Source organism: Dama dama, chromosome 9 (genome assembly GCF_033118175.1).
Source record: "Dama dama isolate Ldn47 chromosome 9, ASM3311817v1, whole genome shotgun sequence".
Taxonomy (NCBI): Eukaryota; Metazoa; Chordata; class Mammalia; order Artiodactyla; family Cervidae; genus Dama; species Dama dama.
The window spans coordinates 100,532,673-100,556,393 of record NC_083689.1 but is presented as its reverse complement, the minus strand read 5'-3'; the positions used below and the strand labels follow the sequence as shown (position 1 = coordinate 100,556,393).

The following is a 23,721-nucleotide window of genomic DNA, read 5'->3' as shown; positions in this document are numbered from 1 at the left end:
ACTTTCATTCAAAATACTTTCCAGTAATAAAAGTCTGAAGTTTGGCTTATCACCAGTTTAGTGAAAACAAAACAATGCAAAGAGCAGAGTAATGTGGCGGCATTTCGTTAATATATTAATAAACCTGATTTAAACTTTTAAAGCACTTCTTTAAATCTTTGCAGTTCTGAAAAGGCTCCATACGATATCACAGCAATCATTCTGCTTTATAAAAATGTATCTTTATCTACCTGTCAGTAAAGCAATCTTCCACAGGTATTTAAAATGCCAGCTTACTTCTTCTATAAAAGTTTATTGGTGGCAAAAATAGTTACTTTAATTGTAGCAATCTGTGTTTAGAAAAAGATGAATTGACAGGCCAATTATTAGCAAGATGAAGGTTGGAAAGATACTGACCCCTAGAAATGTTTGTGTCCATACCCTTGGAAGCACATCTCCAAAAGTATGAAGGTTAACTGTACATCCATGTTTTCATTCATATGTAGTTATCATGATTAGACATGTAATATAAAATTTGACTCTGGGCCACTGAATAGTAATTGCACCCTATTTCCTTACCTCCTAAATGACCTCTATAAAATGACTATTATTAGCCATGCCTAGGCATGCGAGTGTATTGTTTTCATTGGTGAAACTGTTTAAAATATTAATTTTTATACAGTTCTAAATTTTACAGGGAGTAGTTGCATTTGATGCTTTGAGTTGCTTCAAATTGGAACTACATGTTTCAAAAAGAATGCAAACCAAAATACCAAACTGTAAGCCTCCAATTACAGAATTCATCTAGCAGCTGTTGCAAAGGCAGTGTTTCCGTTGATAGTAGGGGGGGATTGCCTACATAATAAACACAGATTTAGACTTTGTGACTGAGCAAATAGCCATGTTGCTTTTTAACTATGTTCTTTAGATTCTAAAAAAGAAAAAGAAAAATTAAGAGGTGACATGTAAAGAAATACAGATTTGCAAGGGCTAGGCCATAGACAGGTGGCTTTTTTTATTCTCTGAGTCTGGGTTTACATCAATACAATGCCAAGAAATAGTCTACTGAACAATGAACAGTTTCAACTATAAAGGCCCTAAGGGCCTAAATGCCATCATAGGTACCTGTCACTTCCAGTCAGGACCCCTGCTGTTAGCATGCCTCATGATATACTTACCCCAAGCTGTTGACTGGTGGGGGCAGCACAGTTGATTTCTTGATATAACTGAAAATACCAATAATAATGGCTACTGAATGAGTATTTCCCCAGTTGCAATCTCTTATCTCCCCACCCCAAACAACTATCAGGAAAGCACCTCATTGTTGAGATTTTTTGAGACCAATGTAATTTCAGAATTAGCACTTCAGTTGTTTTATAAATTACTTTCACATGCAGAGTCCCATTTAATCCTCACAAAGTCAAAGCATATTAGTTAATATCTTTGCAATTTTCAAGGTAAGGTTAAAGCCAGCTCATCACAGAGGATGAGATGGTCCATCCATCACTGACTGGATGGACATGAGTTTGAGTAAGCTCCGGGAGTTGATGATGGACAGGGAGGCCTGGCGTGCTGCCGTCCATGGGGTCGCAAAGAGTTGGACACGACTGAACAACTGAACTGAACTGAAAGCCACGGTGGCCTGGAAAGAGAATATGGTCAAAGGACTTAGGGGCTAGCGAGCAACAGAATCACAAACATGCCTAGATCCCTTGATAGCCAGCGTCGTCTTACTCCAAAACAAAAGCTCTTTCCGCTGTGTCTCACGTCTTCTGTGAAAATAAAATTGCTATCTTAGGAGTCACAGTTACACAGATGCAGGAGAACTGGCCAAACATCCTGTCTCTATTGTTCCACACAGCAGGGAGGGAGGGATTAAAGGGGAGCAGAACCTTGATGAGAATTTTTTTCTTTAAGTACCGCAAAGGTCTTTTCTTTACATGAAAACAATTTTATTTAAAAATAGTAAGTGAAATAATCAGTGTAAATGATTGCCCAATAAAGTCATACTCACCTAATTTTGATAATACCTTTCATCATGCTTATACTTCTTCTTCTAACATATAGAAAGTGTTGTATCTGTAAATTGTCACCAGTAATCTAAATCAGGTATTATGATGTTATGCAAAGTGTTTCTTATTTTTACAAAGCTTTTATTGTGTTCTGTTCCAGAGATGGTGAGCTGTGTTTGAGTCGATCCCTTGTCAATAGTTCGGATAAAATCATTCGAAAGGGTGGTTCTTCAATCTTCCAGCATTCTGTAGAAGGTTGGAAAATCAATTCCTCTTTGGTCCTAGAAATAAGGTGAGTTTCTTTAATAAGGCATAATAAATTTCACATCATGTTCAAGAATATATTGGACTTGGCAAACTTACATTGAATGCTTGATTTATAGTTTAAGTATGAATACTTCAGTAAAAGTGAACCAGTGCTTAATGTTGCTCGCTGAAAGATGTGAAGTCATAAAACTGAAATTACTATACAGTCAGAAATATAAGGATGAATATGTGAGTTTTTAACATACTGTCTTTATACTAATGAAATAAAACATTCAGCAGAACCCTAATATTTAACATACTTTTATCTTGATAGACATATATTTTTAGAATTATCTTTAACTTCCCTAAAGTCTTTAATAAAATCTTGTGTTTTCTCATACTGGATACAAGTAGAGCCTGTACTCAATAATTATATCCTAAACAGGTGAAAATTAGCAAATAAGGTTTCTAGAGTAGAGGTTTATTCTTTGTAAGATTCTTGTATTTGAAATCAAATTGAAATCAAATACAGCACCTATCTATATTCATTATATCTTGTTTTCTTCAGTTATAATTCTATAACTAACAAGAAAGTTAGGGCCTTCCTTATTATGGAGGAAACAAGATCATTTTCACTATAGTTTCATTGCTGTGTTGGTTGGCATGTTTAAATCAGAGCATTTCAGTAAATCAGGACTCTTTAAAAGTTCAAGAGAACAACCATCCTTTACATAATAAAACATTGCATTTTTCTAGCATTGGTAAAATGCTAATTACTCAATGACTGGAGTTAACATATAGATTTTGTAAGAGTGGTTTAGTGGTTAAGAGGGTAAGCTGGCTGATCTCTTTGGTTTCTACCTCCTCACTCCTTGCCTCACATCTATATATGATGTAGAATAAGCCACTTGAAGGAAGAGTCTACTACCCTCATCTTCACTGTATGCATAGCAATTCATAGAATGCATTGCATCAAAGGCACTCACTACATGCTGAAATAATAATTGAAAGAGTGGCTGGAAATTAAAGAGATGGGCGCCATGGAAATGCAAGAATTGGTAGGCCTCTTTGTTTTAAACCCTTCAGTGTGACTGGAATGGAAACAGGAATCAAACCTTGGCAGTGCCAAGTGTGTCTGTCTGGTTGTTTTCAGTTGAGGGTGAACTTTGTATATTTGAAGGCAGAGTCCAAGAACAAGGAGATGGGTAGCATCTGACTGATGCAGGACAACTCTGACAGTTTATAAATCAACGTCTTCTGGGTAGAGTATGTGCAGCAATCAATATTTATTTCCAGTGGGTAAAAGGAAACTTCAAACAGTTCTAATACATTAGCAGATTCCTTATAAAAGTACAGATTTTCATATTCTCTTGAGAGACTGAAAAATGTGACCACTCTGGACCTGTATTCCTCCTGAGAGTTCCTTGGCTGAAACCAACACTAATCATGGGCTCTCCAGTTGGACAGTTCTATACCTTGGCTCCGTTTTCTCATGGTGCCTACCTAGTGTCATCCTTACTATCTCATACTCCTCTGCCCACATTTAAATTTAGAAACTCTGTGAGAGATGAGATAATTATGCAGGAAAAGCTACGGGATGTGGAACTCATAGGGGCCATGAATACAGTGTGTTTGGGTTAGGAATGGAGTAAGGATTTATATTTCTTAGAAGTAGATCAGAGAGAGATATATGGGTGATTAAAAAGAAAATATATGATCTATAAGAATGCCTGGAAAGAAAACTTTTAAGTTTGAATGATTTGGCGAGAAAGGTGTCAATTATGTAAGGTTCTGTAGATCAGGAAAAGGAAAGTAATGGGAGAAAATAAAGTAAAATCAGATATTGAAATAATTAATATAATTATTATATCTAATAATTAATGTAATGAATATATCTAGCCATGCTGAATAATAAATCAAGTAAAGTCTAATAAATAAATACATAATTAACAATATTTTAATCAATAAATCTGGCCATGCCTTCTTAGTATCTGTGAAAAAAATGAATACTACATAGTGGCATGAGGCTCCATCTATTGCTGTTTTTAAGATATTCAAGCTAAAAGTATTTAACATAAGTTGACCCAAGCAATTTATTATTACAGCTTTACAAATTAATGAGAGTTGCATTTGTATCTTTGAGGGTGATTTATTTTCAATTATAATAGCTCATAATGGGAATGAAATGTTAGTACTCTTTTCATTTGGTTCTCCTTAACAGGTAAAGAAGTAAACAATTAAACAGTGGGCAAATATTGAATAAGACATACAAAGGTGTCACTTCCTTTCAAGGAAATAATAATTTATAAAACCATTACTGCTCAATATACAGTTTATAAAAATTGTACAATTGCCTATCACAGTAGTGACTAGTATCAGTTTGACACCTAATATAAAAAATGTAGAATATAAAATAGCTAGTTAGTGGCCTAACTTTCTTTTTAAGTCCAACCTAAAACTAATCTTATTTTGGTTATTTTCCTTTGTTTTTCCCCACATCTATAGCATTTATGAAGAACCACTTTAAATTTGTGTCTGCGAGTGGGTGTGGGCATATTTTACAAGTGTTTTCAAAATTCTTCTTTGAAGTTTTTGATTAAGACATGACAACTAATCAATTTTGATCTTACAGGATTGAACAGTGCTTACAAATCTTTCTCATTTTTGAAATCTCATTACACTTATAATGCGCTTGTGACATTCCTAATAAATTATTTATCTGTTTGCATTAAAATGTGAAACAGTCACTGAAGATAAATTGTTTTCCCCTACTTTTGTAGACATGATTTTCTTTCTTATTACTAATTCTTCCAGCCTTATATACACTCTGCTGCCTGTATATGCACATCAAGAAAGGATTCGTATTCATCAAACAACTGTACCTCTGGGGAGTCATCTGAGAGAGACGGTTTCCTGTATTAGTTCATTGTACTTTGAGAACTCATTGAGATTTAGGGAAGTTTATGCATCCCACAGCTAACTTCACAATTAAACTAATTAACTTGGTTAAAGACTTGATTTTATTGTTAGTGGCTTGTTCTTTGTATTGTAAGCTAAGAAATGACATGTTTAAGATGCATCAGATGTTGTGAGTCTATCTGTGAACATTGTACTGAGAAATTACCTAGTCATGTCCAACATTTGTGACTTGACTTTTTTTTTTCCATCTTTGTATTGTTTCTTTTTGTTCCCTCATTTTTCATATATTGAATAGGAATCTAAAGAATTACAATACCAGATATAAATGTACGGAAATGTATGAGCTCAGCTACTGCTCCTCAGGACCAGAATAAGCACATCATGATTAGTCAGCAAATGTATCTCCAACTCAGTGTCATTACATATCAAAGTTCTTCAATGGATAAAGTTTGTAGGTTGACTAACCATAACAGCAGATTTGTATGTGCTTCAGCTGTCAACAATAATTTGCTGTTGCATGCATTGATTTACTTTAGAAGAAGGTCCACACACAGTTCTATTTGTTCAGTAAGTGACCATTTTGGGTCACATAGCATATTAGTCCCCCGGTCACTCTTCAAAGCCAGGCCTCTCTGACTGTGGAACCAGAGCCTCTTATTATGAGACAAATTTTTTGGAAGGCTCAAGTTTAATAATTAGAGTGCATACTATTAAAATGCATCTTTATGTAAAGTAGACAAGGTGGAGTTTTTTGCTCTAAAATAATAAAATGTAACTATTCATCCAGTATTACCGAACGCTGAACCAAATATCAAATGGCTACCTGAGGTGTAAATTAAACTAAAACAGGCTTTTCTTCAAGGTTTTTTGAGACAGTTTTGCCTTTTCATTTGGTTGTGTTCAGAATTTTTTTTTTTTTAACACTATAATATCTTTCCTATAACAGCTAGAACCCTAAGCTCAGAAGCCCTAACAAGCTACAAGGTTATGTTTTTGTTTTTTGTTTTTTGTTGTTTTTTTTTTCAGAGCTTTAAGGCACCTTGCCTTGCAGAATTAATCTTTTGAGACAAAAGATTGTGTTTTCTCTGCTTTTCGTAGGTATAATGAAACACTGGGCATTCTTTAAACTTTTTGTTTTTTTTTTTCAGTGAAAACAATTGAGTTGATTCAGTGACTTTTGTCTAGAGTCAAAAGTTTGCAAAAACTGATTCCTAATATATGTGTATCAGCGCCTAATTCGTTTCTCAACGTGTGATGCATTCCAGCTGTAAGATTTGCCTCACAATACTTACTGATGAAGTCAACAATGTCTTTAAATTAAATTTTAGCTGCCACAGCACGTGTGCTCGCTGCGGACAGGAAACCTACAGAGAAGAAAGAGTGGCACCTGGTGATAGGTTAGCTAAATTTAACATTTCACAAGTGAAAACAATGTTTGGTAAATTAATTCCCCAGGACTCTGCGGCTGCTATTTCAAGTGGTGGGTGACGTTGAAAGGGAAGTTGTAGTTGAAAATTCAGTTGAAAAGTTTCTGTATAGAATCTATTCCTGTCAGTTTCACAGGCTAAAGCAGTCTTTCGGCTTAAGCCAACATTGCCTAACAAAATATGATCTTTTTGACTAACTTTTTAGTCTTACCAAAAGTGAGACATATTATCTGATTCTGTCAGTTTGTCGTTAAGACAGTTGCTGACTTTAGGTGTTTGCTTTTCGAATAGGGTTTCAGAAGTTACATTATGCTTACAAATAACAGTTAAAGACCTGTAAGGAATGCTTCTGGCTTCCCTGGTGGCTCAGATGAAATCCTTCTGTTGTGTTGTTCTTTGAAGTCACACACAGACAACACAATTCTCTGCTTTAAAAAGCTGGGGATACGTTGACCACATGTTAGGAACCCTTACACTGGTACAGCCTGCATATTCAACATGAGCTTTTGTTGATTCATGCTTCCAAGTCCAGAAATTGGAGTTTTCTATCTCTTTCTGGATTTTTCTTTTTTTTTTTCTTTTTATTTTAAACAAGCTGTTTTCATTCATGTCAGCTTTATCTTTTGAGTAAAGCATGTATGTTCCCCTTGGTAACACTTAACATGTTGTTTCAGTTCAACATAAGTACACGAGTTTTTCAGGCTTCCAATGACGTTCAGTTAATTACATGCAAGCACTAGTTTCCTTCTTTCTGGGGCTTCCCCAGTGGCTCAGCAGTAGACAATCTCCCCGAAATGCAGGAGACATGGGTGCGATCCCTGGGTTGGGAAGATCCCTTGGAAGAGGAAATGGCAACCAGCTCCAGTATTCTTGCCTGGAAAATCCAATGGACAGAGGAGGTTCATGGGCTACAGTCCTTGGGGTCGCAAAGAGTTGGACACGACTAAGCACCCACTCACTTTCTTTTTTCTGTTTTTTTTCTTCAATAGACTTATAGTCTCAACAATAATTAGACCTAGCGAAATCCATAGAATTTTTTAGTACATTAAATCTATAATCTAAAAAATACTTACAGCCTACTGGGGAGGAAAAAAAAAAAAAAACAACTAAATTTCTTTCTGTTTCCAAACAAATATCAAGCATTTTCATCAATATTTTCACTCATTGTAATTATTTTCAGTCTTTATTGCACCCTACACCAAGGATTTTAGCTCAGATAATTTTCAAAGCATAGGTTTAAGCCCACAGAAATGAAAAGTTTGGTTCAGTGTAGGAAAAAGAATAAGCTGGAGACATTCAAGGCACCTCCCCTTTCAGTTAAAAAAGCAAATTCTATGGCAACAATTGTTCTGAGTTTTATCTAAGAAGCTTACATTTTCGTGTTTCAATTAGTCTGTGTGAATTGGTGTTTTGTATTCTGTTTTGTAAAGTACTTTTACTATTTTTACTGCTTCCATTTAAAAAAAAAACACTGTTGAGCCTGTAAGACAGCATTGGAATAATACATACAATAATATCATCTGTACTTAATACTTATTTATCACATTAGGCATTATTTCTTCCTGAACTCATAGAGTCTACTTTTTAAATATCAATTTTCCCTAAGAATGAATGAATTGAAGTGTTTTCTTATATAAACTCAGAGATTTAGGGACCTGTGTTGGAAAATATTTTTACTGCTAACTTTTTCTAGCACAGCAAAGATACTGGGATTGGAAAGTCCCTCTTGCCATCAGTTGACAAGCATTTAAGTTTTTACTTAATTTAAAAGCATTTACTCATAACTCATTAAGTTATGAGTAAGGGGATTTTCCCGTTTTGGATTTCCAAGCTGAAGAGTCCTCTTTCAAAGCTGGACCTGAAATCTGTTCACCTTAGGCTTGCAAAAGTACCACAACTCCTGAGTTACATCTTCAAATACCTACAGCAACTCCTTTAAATTATGTTCAAAGGAAAATGATAAACATCATCTAGTTTGTCAATTCGACCACATCCGCGAAGTCTTTAAAGTCAAGCTTGTCATTTTCACAGGAAATGAAAAAAAAAATTTGTTAAAATACAGGTATCAGGCATTACTTAATTTTTTCACCAGAGAAGTAAGTGGGAGTTAATATGTACAAAAGTTGATTGCTGCTCTTAGCGCTAGTTAACTTTTATGAAGAATCACATGTGCTTAACATAATGAAAGGCTTCTCAATTTTCTGCAGTTCATATGCTCCATGGTTGCTGATTTCACCAGCGATTCTCTTCTGATGTAGTCTGTACTTTGTTAAGATGACTATTATGATGCCCTATAATGTTTGTTAATTTTAAATTTTCATTTGTAGGGCATTTATATACATTTTCCTGTATAAATTTTACTCATGAACCTGGTAATCCAAATATTTGATAAAAACTCAAAAAATGTTCTTTTTTTTGGAGTGGATGGGCATATTCCTTGTGTATCAAATCTGGACAAATAAAATATTCAGCCATCTGGTTTCCTAATTAGATCACACATTAAAGTGGGATGTATTTAAAGCAAACCAAAATAAAACCAAAGGATGAAGGTTTTTTCAGGGTATATGCCCAGTAGTGGGACTGCTGAGTCATATTATAGTTTTAGTTTTTTTAAGGAACCTCCATAGTGGTTGTGTCAATTTACACTCTCACCAATAGTGCAAGAGGGTTTCCTTTTCTCCACACCCTCTCCGGCATTTATTGATTTTGATGGTTTTTGATGATGGCCATTGTGACCAGTGTGAGGGCCATTTGTAGTGATATGGATGATCCTAGAGTCTGTCATACAGATTGAAGTAAGTCAGAAAGAGAAACACAAGTACCACATATTAACACATGCATATGGAATCTAGAAAAACGGTAGTGGCGGACCTATTTGGAGGGCAGGGATAGAGGCAGACGTGGAGAACGCACTTGTGGAGGTGTTGGGGGAAGGAGAGAGTGGGACGGATTGAGAGGGTAGCACTGACATCTGTAATGTCAGTTACACCTTGACTACCACGTGTAAGAGAGACAGCTAGTGGGAAGCTGCTCTGTTGTACAAGGAGCCCAGCTTGTTGCTCTGTGATGATCTAGGCAGGCGGGACGGGGGAGGTTGGAGGAAGGCTCAAGAGGGAAGGAATACATGTATACATATAACTGATTCGTGTTGTAGAGCAGACACTGCAAAGCAGTTATATTCCAATTAAGAAATAAATGAAAAGGAAAGATTGTTGTTGTTCAGTAGCTGTTATGTCCCATTCTTTGTGACCCCATTGCAACTGTAGCATACTAGGCTCCTCTGTCCTCCACTAACTCAGAGTTTGCTCAAATTCATAACCATTGAGTCGGTGATGCTATCTAACCATCTCATCCTCTACTGCCCTCTTCTCCTTCTGCCTTCAGTCTTTCTGAGCGTGAAGGGCTTTTCAAATGAGCCAGCTCTTCGCATCAGGTGGTCAAAGTGTTGGAGCTTCAGCTTCACCAACAGTCCTTCCAGTGAATATTCAGGATTGATCTCCTTTAGGATGGACTGCTTTGCTCTCCTTGCTGACTTGGGACTCTCGGGAGTCTTCTCCAGCACCACAGTTCAAAAGCGTCAATTCCTCAGCACTTGACCTTTTTTCTGGTCCAACTCTAACATCTGTACATGATTACTGGAAAAGGCATAGTCTCCGCTGTCTAGATTTGTCATAGCTTTCCTTCCAAGGAGCAAGTGTCTTTTAATTTCATGGCTGCAGTCCCCATCCTCAGTCATTTTGGAGCCCAGGAAAATAAAATGTGTCACGGCTTCCACTTTTCCCCTTTCTATTTGCCATGAAGTGAAGAGACTAGATGCTATGATCTTAGTTTTTGGAATGTTCACTTTTAAGCCAGCCTTTTCACTCTCCTCTTTCACCTTCATCAAGAGGCTCTTTAGTTCCTCTTTACTTTCTGTCATTAGAGTGGTGATAAGCAAAGATATGAGTTGTTTTACATCCCTCTTTGCTAGTCATGCTTCTGGCTCATAAGTAGGATTCGGGGAATTTCCCTTTTGGTGAAGTGTTAGGAAGAGATCATATTTTTTGCTCAATAATAAAACTTACAAATAGTGATGAAGCTTAAACAGTAATATCATTAGAGGAAAATGTATCTGTCATTATCATGAATGTCATAATAAGGACATTGTTTTCTGCTTTCTGAAAATTCAAGCTTGCAGTTAAGAGCACTTCAGTAAATAATATCCAACTTCCAACTCAGAAGACTGCTTTCTCAGATTGCTTCTCGTGGGTCTCTGTTTGGTAACTTGAGGATCAAACAATCTTAGACTTTTGTTAAGCCAGATTCGTAAATATTTCTTTGTTAACATATAGTGAAAGTCACTCAGTCATGTCTGACTGTTTGTGACCTCATGAACTGGGGCCTGCCAGGCTCCTCTGTCTATGTGTTACTGGAGACATTTGGAAGGTCCCTACTACTGAACTTTGACACAGTTTAAATTGTCAGCCACTGCTAGAGTTACTTCCTTCTATCTCAGCTTGCAACTTGGCTGTTTCGTGTCTGACTTAACCTCTTTTAGTGCCTTGCTGAAAGGGGTAACCAACATAGTTATCCAAGAGCAACAAGCTATTATATGTAGAATTTGACTCTCAGGTTATTACAGACCACAGTTTTAGCAGGTGCTATCCTGTATCATGCCAGGAGTCACCAGCTCTCCAGGCAGCTGTATCTATTTTCTCATTTTCCATCATCTAACTTAGCATAAATGCATGTATTTTTATGTAGCTTCTCACATCTGTTAACCAATTTCTTTAGTAGCTAGGGGATAGGCTAAGCTTCCACGGAAAGGAGACTTTAAGATACAGTGGGTCTCAGGGAGCTCAGCTGGGTGCTGTGATGACCTAGAGGTGTGGAATGGGTGGGTGGGTGCAGGGGAGGTTCAAGAGGGAGGAGATAATGTGTGTCCTTACAGCTGATTCACATTGTTGTATGGCAGAAACTACCGCAGCATTGTAAAGCAAGCATCCCCCGATTAAAACTTTTAAAAAATACAGTGGGCCAGTCAAACAAGTTGGAAGTTTCTTTCTTTCTCTTATAGGAATATACTTGATCCACTCATATCCTGTTTAAGAAAAGTAACTCAGATGACCAAATCCAGCTATACTTGGGTTTGGAAACTCAGACATGTTCTAGCTGAGTGTCCGTGTCCCCAAGTAAAACTTAGAAGGTTTGATTAGGAGGGAGGGAAGAAAGAATACGGGAACAGGGAGTTGTCTCTGCCTGCAAGGTCCAGTATTCTATCTGTCCATGTTTTCCTCTAATATAGCCATCCTGTTTCCAGGATTCTTGAGATTGGAGGAAAACTTTCATAAGTACATATTGCAGTATTTTTAACATTACTTCAAATAATAATGATATATACATGATTTGGTAAATGTCAATAATCTTATTGGAACATTCAGTCCTTTAATAGAGTTAACTAAAGTATAATTCCAAACAATTGCAAGTTTCTTCTATGCACCTTAACTATATTGAAAAAAATAGATGATTATGGATAATTAATAAAGGTTGGCAGAATACTATCAGGCTCAGGAAAGTCAAGTCATGGCAATAGTATTTCATTTAATAAACTAATTTTCTGTTTGATAGATAGGGGGCCTTTTTTCACTTCACATATAGGTGTATATAGTGTATATCTGCTTACAGAATCATCGAGGAACTATGTGCAAATGACTTTTTAAAAATGCACTTTATTTCCTGTAGTATCAACTTAATTGGTGGGTTTAATTACCAAATACGTTCCTTTATAAATGATATTACCTCATTATTGACCAGAGACGCGTTTTGTTACCTAAACATTATTGACCAGAGATGTTTCAGTTTCACTTACATAGCAAATTGCTTGCCACAGGCATTAATTTCTACAAAAATCCCCCCGTCAGTAACGTGTCACCAGTCCTTGGATGCGCTGTCGTTAATGGGAAACTTCGCTTGTATCTCAAATGCAGGAAGAACATTCTTCGTTTCCTAGATGCCGAACGAGATGTCTCCGTCGTCAAGAGCAGCTTTAAGCCTGGTGACGTCATACACTATGTGCTGGACAGACGTCGGACACTAAATATTTCCCAGGACCTGCACAGCCTCCTCCCTGAAGTTTCACCGATGAAAAACCGCAGATTTAAGACTTGCGCGGTTGTTGGAAACTCTGGCATTCTGCTAGATAGTGAGTGTGGAAAAGAGATCGACAGTCACAATTTTGTAATAAGGTGAGTTTTCTTCTGTTCCTAAAATGTGTCATTTCTTCAAAGACCTTTTACTTAGGACTAGACCACTGGCAGAAATAGTTAAATCTAGTATTAATACTAAGAATTACTGAAAGCTAAAGCTAACATTCATCTACAATATCTTTATCTGTGTAGTATCCAAATTTACTTACCCTGAAATGTCAAGTTAAAATTATTATATCATTGAAAGAAAAGGTGATCTGTAGCAATGAGATTCACACCACTTGTTTTTTTTATTTTTTTGGCCAAATGATCATTTTATTACATATAATACACAGAAAAACTATTTGCTAACAGAAGTAATTTCTTATTATAATTTAATTTGTATAATTGTTTATTTCTGTTACTGAATAGTTTTTTGTGAATAATTTTTAATATATTTGTAATTATTTCTATTCGTGAATGAATTAATTCACTTAATTGTATTTATAATCCATTTATATTCAATAAATTATTTTACTTATTCACGAAATTATGAACATTACTCTGCAATGATATAACAGATGTAACTTAATTTTACTGTTTTAGTAATGATTATTTAGCATATTCTAGGAATATACTGTAGCAAATTTATATTTGATACCTTGGGCCAAATTGATTTCATCACTCTTGATATGTGGTATTTGTGAATGTTAGTATATTTTGTTATTTTAGTTTTCTCATGGAATTAAACATAGCTATTTGTTTTTCATTGATATTCAACAGATATTTGATGAATCATGTGTTTGGTTGGCTTTTGATTGACTGAAAGAAAGACAACAGTAGACAGGATTGTAATGATGACATAGATATTAATTAGCACTTTTTAATTCTCAGTTATTATTTTTAAATAGATTTGCTGGCTTATTTTATTTCTTCAGAAATACTTGCTAAATAAATGAAACATGTATATTGAAATATGAAATACTGCAATATAAAGATAGATAGGAAAGTATGCTGATTTGCCATGTTGACAAATAGCTTGAAGTCTTGAAGCTATGTGGGAATCCTGCTTGTGGTAGTATAGATCTTGAAAAAAAAATTTTTTTGGACTATGGTATTAAAAATAAATTTAATAAGTATTAATCATAAATAGGCCACAGGTTTTTTTTATATAAAACAATAATAGCCATGAAAAATCATAAGAGAACACTCAGGGAATACAATTCATAACAATGAATATTACTATGAACATTTTGTATAAGTATCTTTTCTCAGTCACATGCGGAGTTAGTGATTGATTTGACATCAGTTGACCCTTTAAATCCATGAGCTTTTAAATCGATTGAACTGAGAGAAAAACCCTGTGAACATGCAGGTATAGTGTCCAAAGAGGAAACAAGAATGTTTGATGAGGGAATGCTGGTGGAAATGGAAGCAATGAGCTTCAGACATTGACGTCTGCATGAAGTATGGTTGGAAAGAAAAAGTAAGGCTTCTAGAATTTCTGGAGAGATTAAAATCAGAGCTCAGATAAGATGAGGAAGAAAAGATTTTAGAGTATAGTAGAAATTTCAGAAAGTAGGTAATTTGTAAAGATGATTAATACTGGAGGAATACAGAATTCGAATGTATCCTGTATCCTGATTAATAAGGACTGACTCCTCATCCCTACATCTCTTTCAACGTCATCATTGAGATCTACGTGACGCACTGGGTTCAGCCTCACCTCTACCTCTGAAATTAAGATTGTAATGTCAGCTAACACCTCAACCAGAGCACATGATTATCTCTTCTTTTTTGTGGTGAGAATAATTAAGATCTTGTATTTTAGCAAACTTTGAAGTGGGTAATACAGTATTGTGACTATAGTCACTAGGTTGAATTAGATCTCTTGAACTTATGTGTTTGTTGCAAGTCACTCACTAATGTTTGCGGGCTCCCCGGGTGGCGCTGATGGTAAAGAACCCTCCTGCCAGTTCAGCAGGCATGAGAGACATGGGTTCAATCCCTGGGTCAGAAAGATCCCCTAGGGGAAAAATGGCAACCCATTCCAGTATTCTTGCCTGGAGAGCCCCATGGACAGAGAAGCCTGGTGGGCTACAGTCCACAGGGTCGCACAGGGTTGGACATGACTGAGCGACTTAACACACGCTGATGTTTGAGCATTTGCAAATGTAGAGTGTTTTTAGGAACTGAACTTCAGAAGTTCTTTATACTTTTCTAAGCTGTGATTATTTTAAAAGCTTATTAACAAGAACACCATAGTGGTCAATCCTTAGCATCTAGAAGTGTGTTATGGTCTTACCAAGAAGTAGACAACACTGAGGATAAGCATTTCAATGAAGGCATAAGATTATTGCCAGAATTCCTTTTTTTTTCTTTTGCTTCTATTTTTACTAGTTTCTGAAACTAGAAACTGGAATGTTCTACCTTAAAATATGTACTAGGAAAGTGTAGCCTACAAATAGGTTTCTGATTTTCCAAGAAAAAATTTGGCAAGAATACATTTAACATTAGAAACAGAGAATCAGTGCAGCGAAACCTGTTTTTTTGGTCATAATATCTAGTTTGGAAATCCATTCCTTTGAGTCTCTTGGACACAAGAGATTTCAGTGACACATCGTTATACCAGACCTCCACCCTTCCTAAAACTCTAATCCTCCCCCTGACACATGGCTCATCATCTGCGTGCATCTTTTCCCTCCCCAGGTGTATGTGGCCTTTTGTTAGTCTACAAGAGTCTGTTCTACCCTAGAACAGCAGAAAGGATTTTTGCTTTAAAACTCAATCAAAACCCTGTTCCTTGAAACATTAGTAATTTCCCATCCAGGTCAAACTGGTTAAAGTCACAGATTTTAGTAATGACTTTTAAAAATCTTTCAAATTTCCTATCTTCTCAGAGCTATATTGTATGTACGTGCATTTGCATAGGTATATAGTTTTAATTGGTTGTTTGCATGCATCACCTATTGCTCCCAATTTGTTTGTTTTTCTTCTTTTCTTGTTAGATAGTAGTTTGTTATGGGAGAGATGACTTATGTCTAATCTCTTGCCGAGGACACTGTTAATTCAGTGACCCCTCAAGGATCAGATTTACCCAGGTATTATGTTCAATTTGACCTCTGACATGAAGCAAAGCATTCTTTTTAGATAAAACATTCATTCAACATTAGATTTCAAACTTTATCTGCATTTCTTCTGAAAGTGCTTTAGAGAAATGGAATGCTGTCTTCTTTGTTTAATGATGTACAGAACGCATTATCACATGCAAGCAGGAATCTCTTGCTCCAAACAGTTGTCCTATTGAGAAGGAGAGCAAGGTGCAGATACATGGCCTCATTGTCCTGTGTGGTGTATTGGTGTTTTGGGAGAATGTTATTTTTAATGCCCCACAATATTTTTAAATAAGCTGCTGGAAACTGCTCATGTTCTGCGTCTGCACATGTAGTGATATCTGTACATAAGAATTGACGCACACACACATTGTCATGCATTTCTTCTCTTAGAAGAGATACTCCCTCAGGGGCTATTTGTATTAGAAGTTAATCAATTAAATTAAATGCTGGGTTTGCAGGGATATTACACAAAATGGGAGTTCGATCAATATCAGGGTGCTTAAAGGGGAAAAAATGAAGGTCAGAAAAATCAAAACCTTACTCTGATTCTCTAATTACTGACTAAATATTGAACTGATTTGTAAAATCTAGGTTTCACATGTACCTAAAAAACATAAAAATGTGCATAAGAGAAATATTTTTAGTTCTCAATAAAAATGCCTAAAATCATAATTCAAATATTAGCATTTTGTCCACATGTGCTACCCTTAAGACCCCTAATCTGTAATTCCTCAATCGGTGAGTACCATGTTGCAAGCAAGAGGCCAGGACAGAATACAGGTGGCCAGTCACTCACTCAAATTGAAAATATCTTGCTTTTCTGGACTTGAAATCCTGTCTGATAGGGAAAGTTCATTAAGGATGAAGTTCTTGTGATGCTAAAGATCTTGTCATATAGCTCCAGATAAGCAAAAATTCAATTTAATCTGGTACCAATGTGTCAGATATAAACCTTCTCTCACCTGTAAGCATTAGAAACATTGTCCTATTGATATTAAATTCTGTATTTTATATCTGGATGGCCTGACATGCTAAATATTGGAAAGAGAGAGAGAGACTCAATGCTTCAGAGGAATCCTATTGCCCAATATAGAGTCCAAGAGTTCAGGCAGAATTCATTGTCTGTGATATTGGATGAAGTTGTATACCTCTCTATACTTTAGTTTTATATTTTAGAAACTGATATTATTGTGTGAACTATTTCTCTATTCCTGAAGTGTTACAGTTTACCTACTCATAGAACCTAGAGTGATAGTATTGTCTCTGCACAATCTTGGTGCTAAATTTACCCTATATACTCATCTAATGGTATGCTGTAAAATTTCAAGAATTTAGAGTTTGGAAGACATCATGCATTGTTTATGTATAAGTATAAGTAAAAGAAAACAGGGTTAGAAAGGTCCCTTCCTGCAATCTATTTAAAAGTATCTTTAAATCCTTTCTTGGGTCTTTTTTTTTTTTTTTCCTTTGCTTTGTGTTAGGTATAAAGTTATTTCAACAGTTCACATCTTAGACTAAAAAATATATCTCTTTAGTGGTCAAAGTTGGATTTTGCAAAATGATATTTAAAGTGCTTTTCAATTGTCCTGCAGTTTTTGGATGCTTTAGTCCCATGTGTATTTACAAAAAAAGCACATTATAATATTTGTATTGTATATACTCAATAATTTCATAAACTTAACAAGAGTGGCTTTCTTTTTTTTCTGCCACTTTATTCTTTTAACTGCAGGATAATTGCTTTACAGAATTTTGTGGTTTTCTGTCATACATCAGCAAGAATCAGCCACAGGTAGACCCACATCCCCTCCCTCCCGAACCTCCCTTCCGCCTCTCTCCCCATCCCACCACCAAGAGTGGTTTTTCCTAATGAGAACCAGAAAAGTAAGGTATTTCCTAATACTGATGCTGAAAGGTGCTGAAAGACCATCTTCCCTGGTTCTTGTCTTCCCCTCATCGTGGTGTGGCAGCGATCGTGCATTCTTTCCATTTTCTGGGTGGGTGCGGATGGTAGGAAATGTCAAGCATCTACCAGTGCTGGTTTTTCACAGGACAGTGTCCAGCCTCATCTAAAGTGAACTGAGCCCCACAGTATGCTGTGTTTGATGCCACATGGGGGACACTGAAGTGAAGTCAAGTGAAAGTTGCTCAGTTGTGTGACTCTTTGCGACCCCACGGACTATGTAGTCCATGGAGTTCTCCAGTCCAGGATACTGGAGTGAGTAGCCTTCCAGGGGATCTTCCCAACCCAGGGATCGAAGCCAGGTCTCCCGCATTGCAGGCGGATTCTTTACCGGCTGAGCCACCAAGGAAGCCTGGAGGAGGTGAGGGAGGAGTTAATAACAGTTATAGTTCATATCTGATATTTTTTCACCATCAGCTGCCAGTCCTCTCTCTCCCCACTGTGCTTAAACAGCTACTAGAAGCAATGAGTAAGACTTAAGTGATTTGGACATGGTTAACTAAGAGCTGCAAAACACTTTGTGTTGTTCTGATTGCTTAGGATTGCAGTTAATTTTGTTTATTGATTTCTCTCTTTCCACCTTTCATTTCTCCATTCTGTCTTGTCCCTGTCTTCCTCTCGAATAGACAACTTTGCTCATTTTTCCTGTTAATCATTATTCTCAACTCCTGCCTTGTTTGACCAGTTCCTTTCTAATTTCCTTTTCATTAATGTTTTTTTCCTAAAAACACAGGAACAGTAAGGAAAGATCACTTAAAATATCCCTTTAAATATATACATATTTATACAAATAAATCTTTGCCATTCAGATTGAGATTCTGAACTATCAGCATTGACATCACTTGGAAGCTTGTTGGAAATACAGAATGTCAAAACTTGCAAAAGACCTGCTGAGTCAGAATGTGCATTTGATCACAGTACCTAGGGGTTGCTTTTATGCATTAAGGTTTGCCATGTACTAGAATTCCCAATATGGCTAAACAGCATGCTCTAGAGAAGCTGGGAATACCCAGTATTTCTGATTTATGTAGCCTGTATTTTCAAGAATCTAGCACCAAATTTGGTACATTGAGGTATGTGCTGTTTGTTGAATGAAAGAATTAATGTAGGATTTGAGAAATTTTTGTTTTGTATTCATGTTTTATTGTATTAAATTTATACAATACTGAATTTCAAAATTAATATGTAAGAGCAGTCATGTATAAGGTTATTTATGGTCATTTAAACCTTTACAATTAAGAAGAAAATATAGAAATATGAGTAGTATAATGAAATGTACTAGATGTTGAGAATCAGGAAAGCTGGGCTTCTGACAACTACTAGATTCATTATGTTGTACACCTGAAGCTAATATAATATTGTATATCAACTATAATTTAATAAAAAATAAAATGCAAGAAATAAAGCCAGAAAATGTAATATTGCACAAATATCTTAATTTCTAAACATTATTATTTCCAGTGTCCAGTGATGATGATAATAATAGACCTATAATTTCAAAGTGATTTTCTAAGTATCAGATGGGAAATACAATAAAGAAATGTATAAATTGTAAATCTAAACTAATGATGAATGATATTAAAGCACATCTTGCTTGAGCTAAATGTCATAGTTGAAAGTTAAATTTGTTACTACATTTTCTAGTAGCATGACCATTGGCTGGAAATGCAAATTCTCTTTGTCTTACATAAACAAGAAGTCAGACCTTCCCCAAATTTGTCAACTTTATCAAGTGTGTCTATAGTCGACCCTGAATAACATATTAGATAATATGAAGACACAAGAACACTACTCAAGAGTGTCTATAAAATCTGAGTGTATACAATTAGAAATAATTGTAGTGAAGAGATATATTTCTTCAGGAAACCAAAATATAAGATAAAAATGTTTTACTTTATGATGATCTAGCTTCCTAAGAGAAGGGATGAGATGTTTCACAAAATGAAAAGATGGAAGAACTGACTTACTTTGACTGATCCCAATGCATTTTTATAACTCAATCAGTGCTTCATTCTCCACTGGTATGTAATTTGTGGGAAACTTTAAATCATTCTCTTTGACCTTCTATAAATGCGAACTCTTTTATAGCAAAATGGAATCTTTTCTGGGAGAAAAAATTATGCTTGCTCTTCCGTGTGCTCACAAAAATGGCCTTATTTGTTTTTCTTTCCACTCTCACTGAGAATGTTTGTCATTAACTCAAGTGTTTTAACTGCAAACAACTAATTTCTGGTAGTGAATCTGGTACAGGCATTAGAAAGATTTTTTTTTTAATTCTTATTGACTAAGATAACCACATTATATTTTAGAAATAGCAACATTGATTATTCAGTATGTTATTCATATTTTTGATCTATGAAATTTTTGTAGTTTTCAAGAAACTACCATTGTTATTTCTATTGATTTAACCATAAAATTCATATTCTAGGTAGAAATCAGAATTTCTATTTAATTCTAATTAGTTATGGTTTTTAAAATTAACTTAAAACTAAATATGGAATTTTTGTGGATTGTGATGTGAGTTGGGCTTCACTGGTGGCTCAGTCGCTAAAGAATCTGTCTGCAATGCAGGAGACCTGGGTTCGATCCCTGAGTTGGGAAGATCCCTTGGAGGAGGGCATTGCACCCCACTCCAGTATTCTTGCCTGGAGAGTCCCCATGGACAGAGGAGCCTGGTAGGTTATAGTCCATGGGATCGCAAAGAGTCCGACATGACTAAGTGATTAATAAGCACACCTGATGTGAGATAAGACTCTAACTTTTTTCCTTATAATCATGTGACTCCTTGGATGAAAAGATTTAATCCAGAAGAAATTTTTTTTTAATGGAAGTAACAATGAATTGACAAGCTACTTTAAGTTGTAAAACATTATTTTAAAATGCTTATCTCATTTTCTAAAAATGCAGTATTAAATACAGTTTCTTGTCTATCAATCCAACAAGGATATTTAAAATTCTTAATATTCAGCATAAAGTTATATTGATATTGGCACTCGTATGAAATGCTTTTAAAAATGAAAACTGATACAACTTTTCCAAAACTCAGGTTGACAATGTCCTGCAAGCCTTAAAAATAGTAGATTGCTTTATTTACCATTTCCAATTCTAGGAATCTACCCAAATGTGAACTCCTATTTAAGTATAAATGCCTTTTATAACTCAGAGCAAGAAAAGGATGAGCACACATTGTACATGTGGATGATACATCATTCAGCACATGGAAAAGAGGAATCTCAGGCAGAGATGAGTAAGCACAGAGACAATTGCTTTCAATGGTCTTAGGAGAAGGCAGTGTTTGGGACTCCTCTGCTGTTAGCTTCTTAACGAGGGATGCTATGGAAGGGGAAATGGCAAGGTATGCTGGCCTTAAATCGTGAAGGATTGTTTCACATGAAGGTTTCACATGATCTCCTATAGTCCAAAAGACGGCCCTGCAGTTTGTTGGTTTATTTGTTTGTTCTTGTTGGGATTTTGTTCTTCCTATTAAGCAGGAGAGGAATATAGAGGTGAAGAAGTATGAGCATATTTGCAAATGAAAAGACCATGATAATGAATAAATCAAAGATAAGAAAGAGAAAGAGCACTCACTAAGATACTAGAGGAGGCAAATGTGATGAATTACAAATCACAGGACAGAATAAGATGATAGACTTCGATGGTAAGAGTCACACTAATGTAAAATATGGTGGAGATCATGCTTCCCTGACACCGGAGAAGCATTAGCAAATGAGGAATTGACCATTTCATGGATTTTCAAAATATAGCTTCAGTTTTGGGGTTAAAACATTTGTTACCTGCCTACTAACGTCCCAAAAACTAAGATCATGGCATCCGGTCCTGTCACTTCATGGCAAATAGATGGAGGAAAAAGTAGAAGCCATGACAGATTTTATTTCTTGGACTCCAAAATCACTGCAGATGGTGACTGCAGCCATGAAATTAAAAGATGTTTGCCCCTTGGAAGAAAAGCTGTGACCAACCTGACAGCATATTAAAACGCAAAGACATCACTTTGCCAACAAAGGTCCACATAGTCCAAGCTGTAGTTTTCCACTAGTATGTACAGCCGTGAGAGTTGAACCATAAAGAAGGGCTGAGCGCCAAAGAACTGATGCTTTGAATTGTGCTGTTGGAGAAGGCTCTTGAGAGTCCCTTGGACTGCAAGGAGATCCAACCAGTCCGTCCTGAAGGAAATCGACCCTGATTACTCATTCAAAAGACTGATGTTGAGCTGAAGCTCCAATACTTTGGCCACCTGATGTGAAGAATCAACTCATTGGAAAAGACCCTGATGCTGGGAAAGATTGAAGGCAGGAGGAGAAGGGGATGACAGAGGATGAGAAAATACTGAAAATAGTCTAAATATGGAGATAATGAGGGGCAAAGTGAGAGAGTGACAGTAGGGATACATGGTGGAAGGGAGTTTAAGAAAATCAAAGAATATATGAATTGTATAATTTATGACTTAATGGACGTGAATTTGAGCAAACTCCAGGAGACAGTGAAGGACAGGGGAGCCTGGCCTGTTGCAGTCCATAGGGTCACAAAGAGTCCTGTATGTCTTAAAGACTGAACAACAACAAATAATTCGTGGAAAGGGCAAGTAATAGTGAGCATGAATAAGCCATGTTTTAAAACATAGCATATTTTTGGATGGCAGAAAATGGATCTTGAATAATCCAAATTGGTTTCCATTGGTTCCTCTGAGAAAGTTAGGCTTAGTTTCAGTTCAGTTCTGTCGCTCAGTCGTGTCCGACTTTTTATGACACCACGGACCGCAGCACGCCAGGCCTCCCTGTCCATCACCAACTCCCGGAGTTTACTCAAATTCATGTCCATTGAGTCGGTGATGCCATCCAACCATCTCATCCTCTGTCGTCCCCTTCTCCTCCTGCCCTCAATCTTCCCCAGCATCGGGGTCTTTTCTAATGAGGCTTAGGCTAACACACCACATTTTCTCATAGATCAGAGAGTCTAAATGACTTTCCTGAGTGTACACAGTAAGTTGAAGAAGGAAACAGCAGAACTTTTTCCTCTCATACTCAGAGTCTAATACTTTATTTTTAAATGAAGACTGAAAACGCTCGTCTTTTTAAATATTTGTTTATTTGCTGGCTGGTCAAGCCTTAATTGTGGCATGTGGGGTCTTCAGTCTTCACTGCAGCATGCAAGTCTTTAAATTACAGCTTGCAGACTCTTAGTTGTGGCATGTGGGATTTAGTGTGCCGACCAAGGATTGACCCCAGACCCCCCTGCACTGGGAGCACAGTCTTAGCCACTGGACCACCAATAAGTCCCTGAAAACACTTATTTTCTTAAATTAGAAATAATAGTGTTGCACTAGAGTGTGAAGTTTTTTGATTGCATGTTTATTCTGAAATGTGGAGATCAGTGAGAAATTATCTTAATTAGGATATATTTCAAATTTTGATGACTTAACACGCAAAACGGAAGAGGGAAGGCCATTTTTAATGTCTGACAGTTCCACGAGGTACCAGCAATCCTTCAAAGACTGGGTTAACAAAGCAAATTGAACAATAAATAAAATCACATGAAAGCTGTGTGAATGGTAACTATAAATGGCGATCATTTCACAATATGTACAAGTATAAAATAACCATGTGTACCTTAAACATATACAATGTTATATGTCAATTATGTCTCACTAATGCTACAAAAAAAAAGCAACAAAAACTTAAATAAACACCAAACCAATCTTATAATATTTAGCATTTTCTCCAGTTGTGGTCTGTGGATCATCCAGTAAGAATTCTTTTCTTTTACTAAGCACTTGCTGTGTGCCAAAAATATGTCAAAATATTCTAGAGACAGATAATAGAGCTGGAGACTCATGACCTTGTCTCTCAGATAATCAAGTTTTGGTTTCAAGTTCCATCT

General features: G+C 36.2%; 1 protein-coding gene across 1 annotated transcript in view; it reads left to right on the top strand.

The window, feature by feature from the left end:
* Positions 1–23,721, top strand: part of ST8SIA4 (ST8 alpha-N-acetyl-neuraminide alpha-2,8-sialyltransferase 4) — a 99,012-nt gene that overhangs the window by 4,569 nt on the left and 70,722 nt on the right. Inside the window, exons 2-3 of the mRNA XM_061152079.1 lie at positions 2,152–2,283; positions 12,550–12,807. Coding sequence (XP_061008062.1) covers positions 2,152–2,283; positions 12,550–12,807 — 390 coding nt within the window. The remainder of the gene's footprint in view (positions 1–2,151; positions 2,284–12,549; positions 12,808–23,721) is intronic.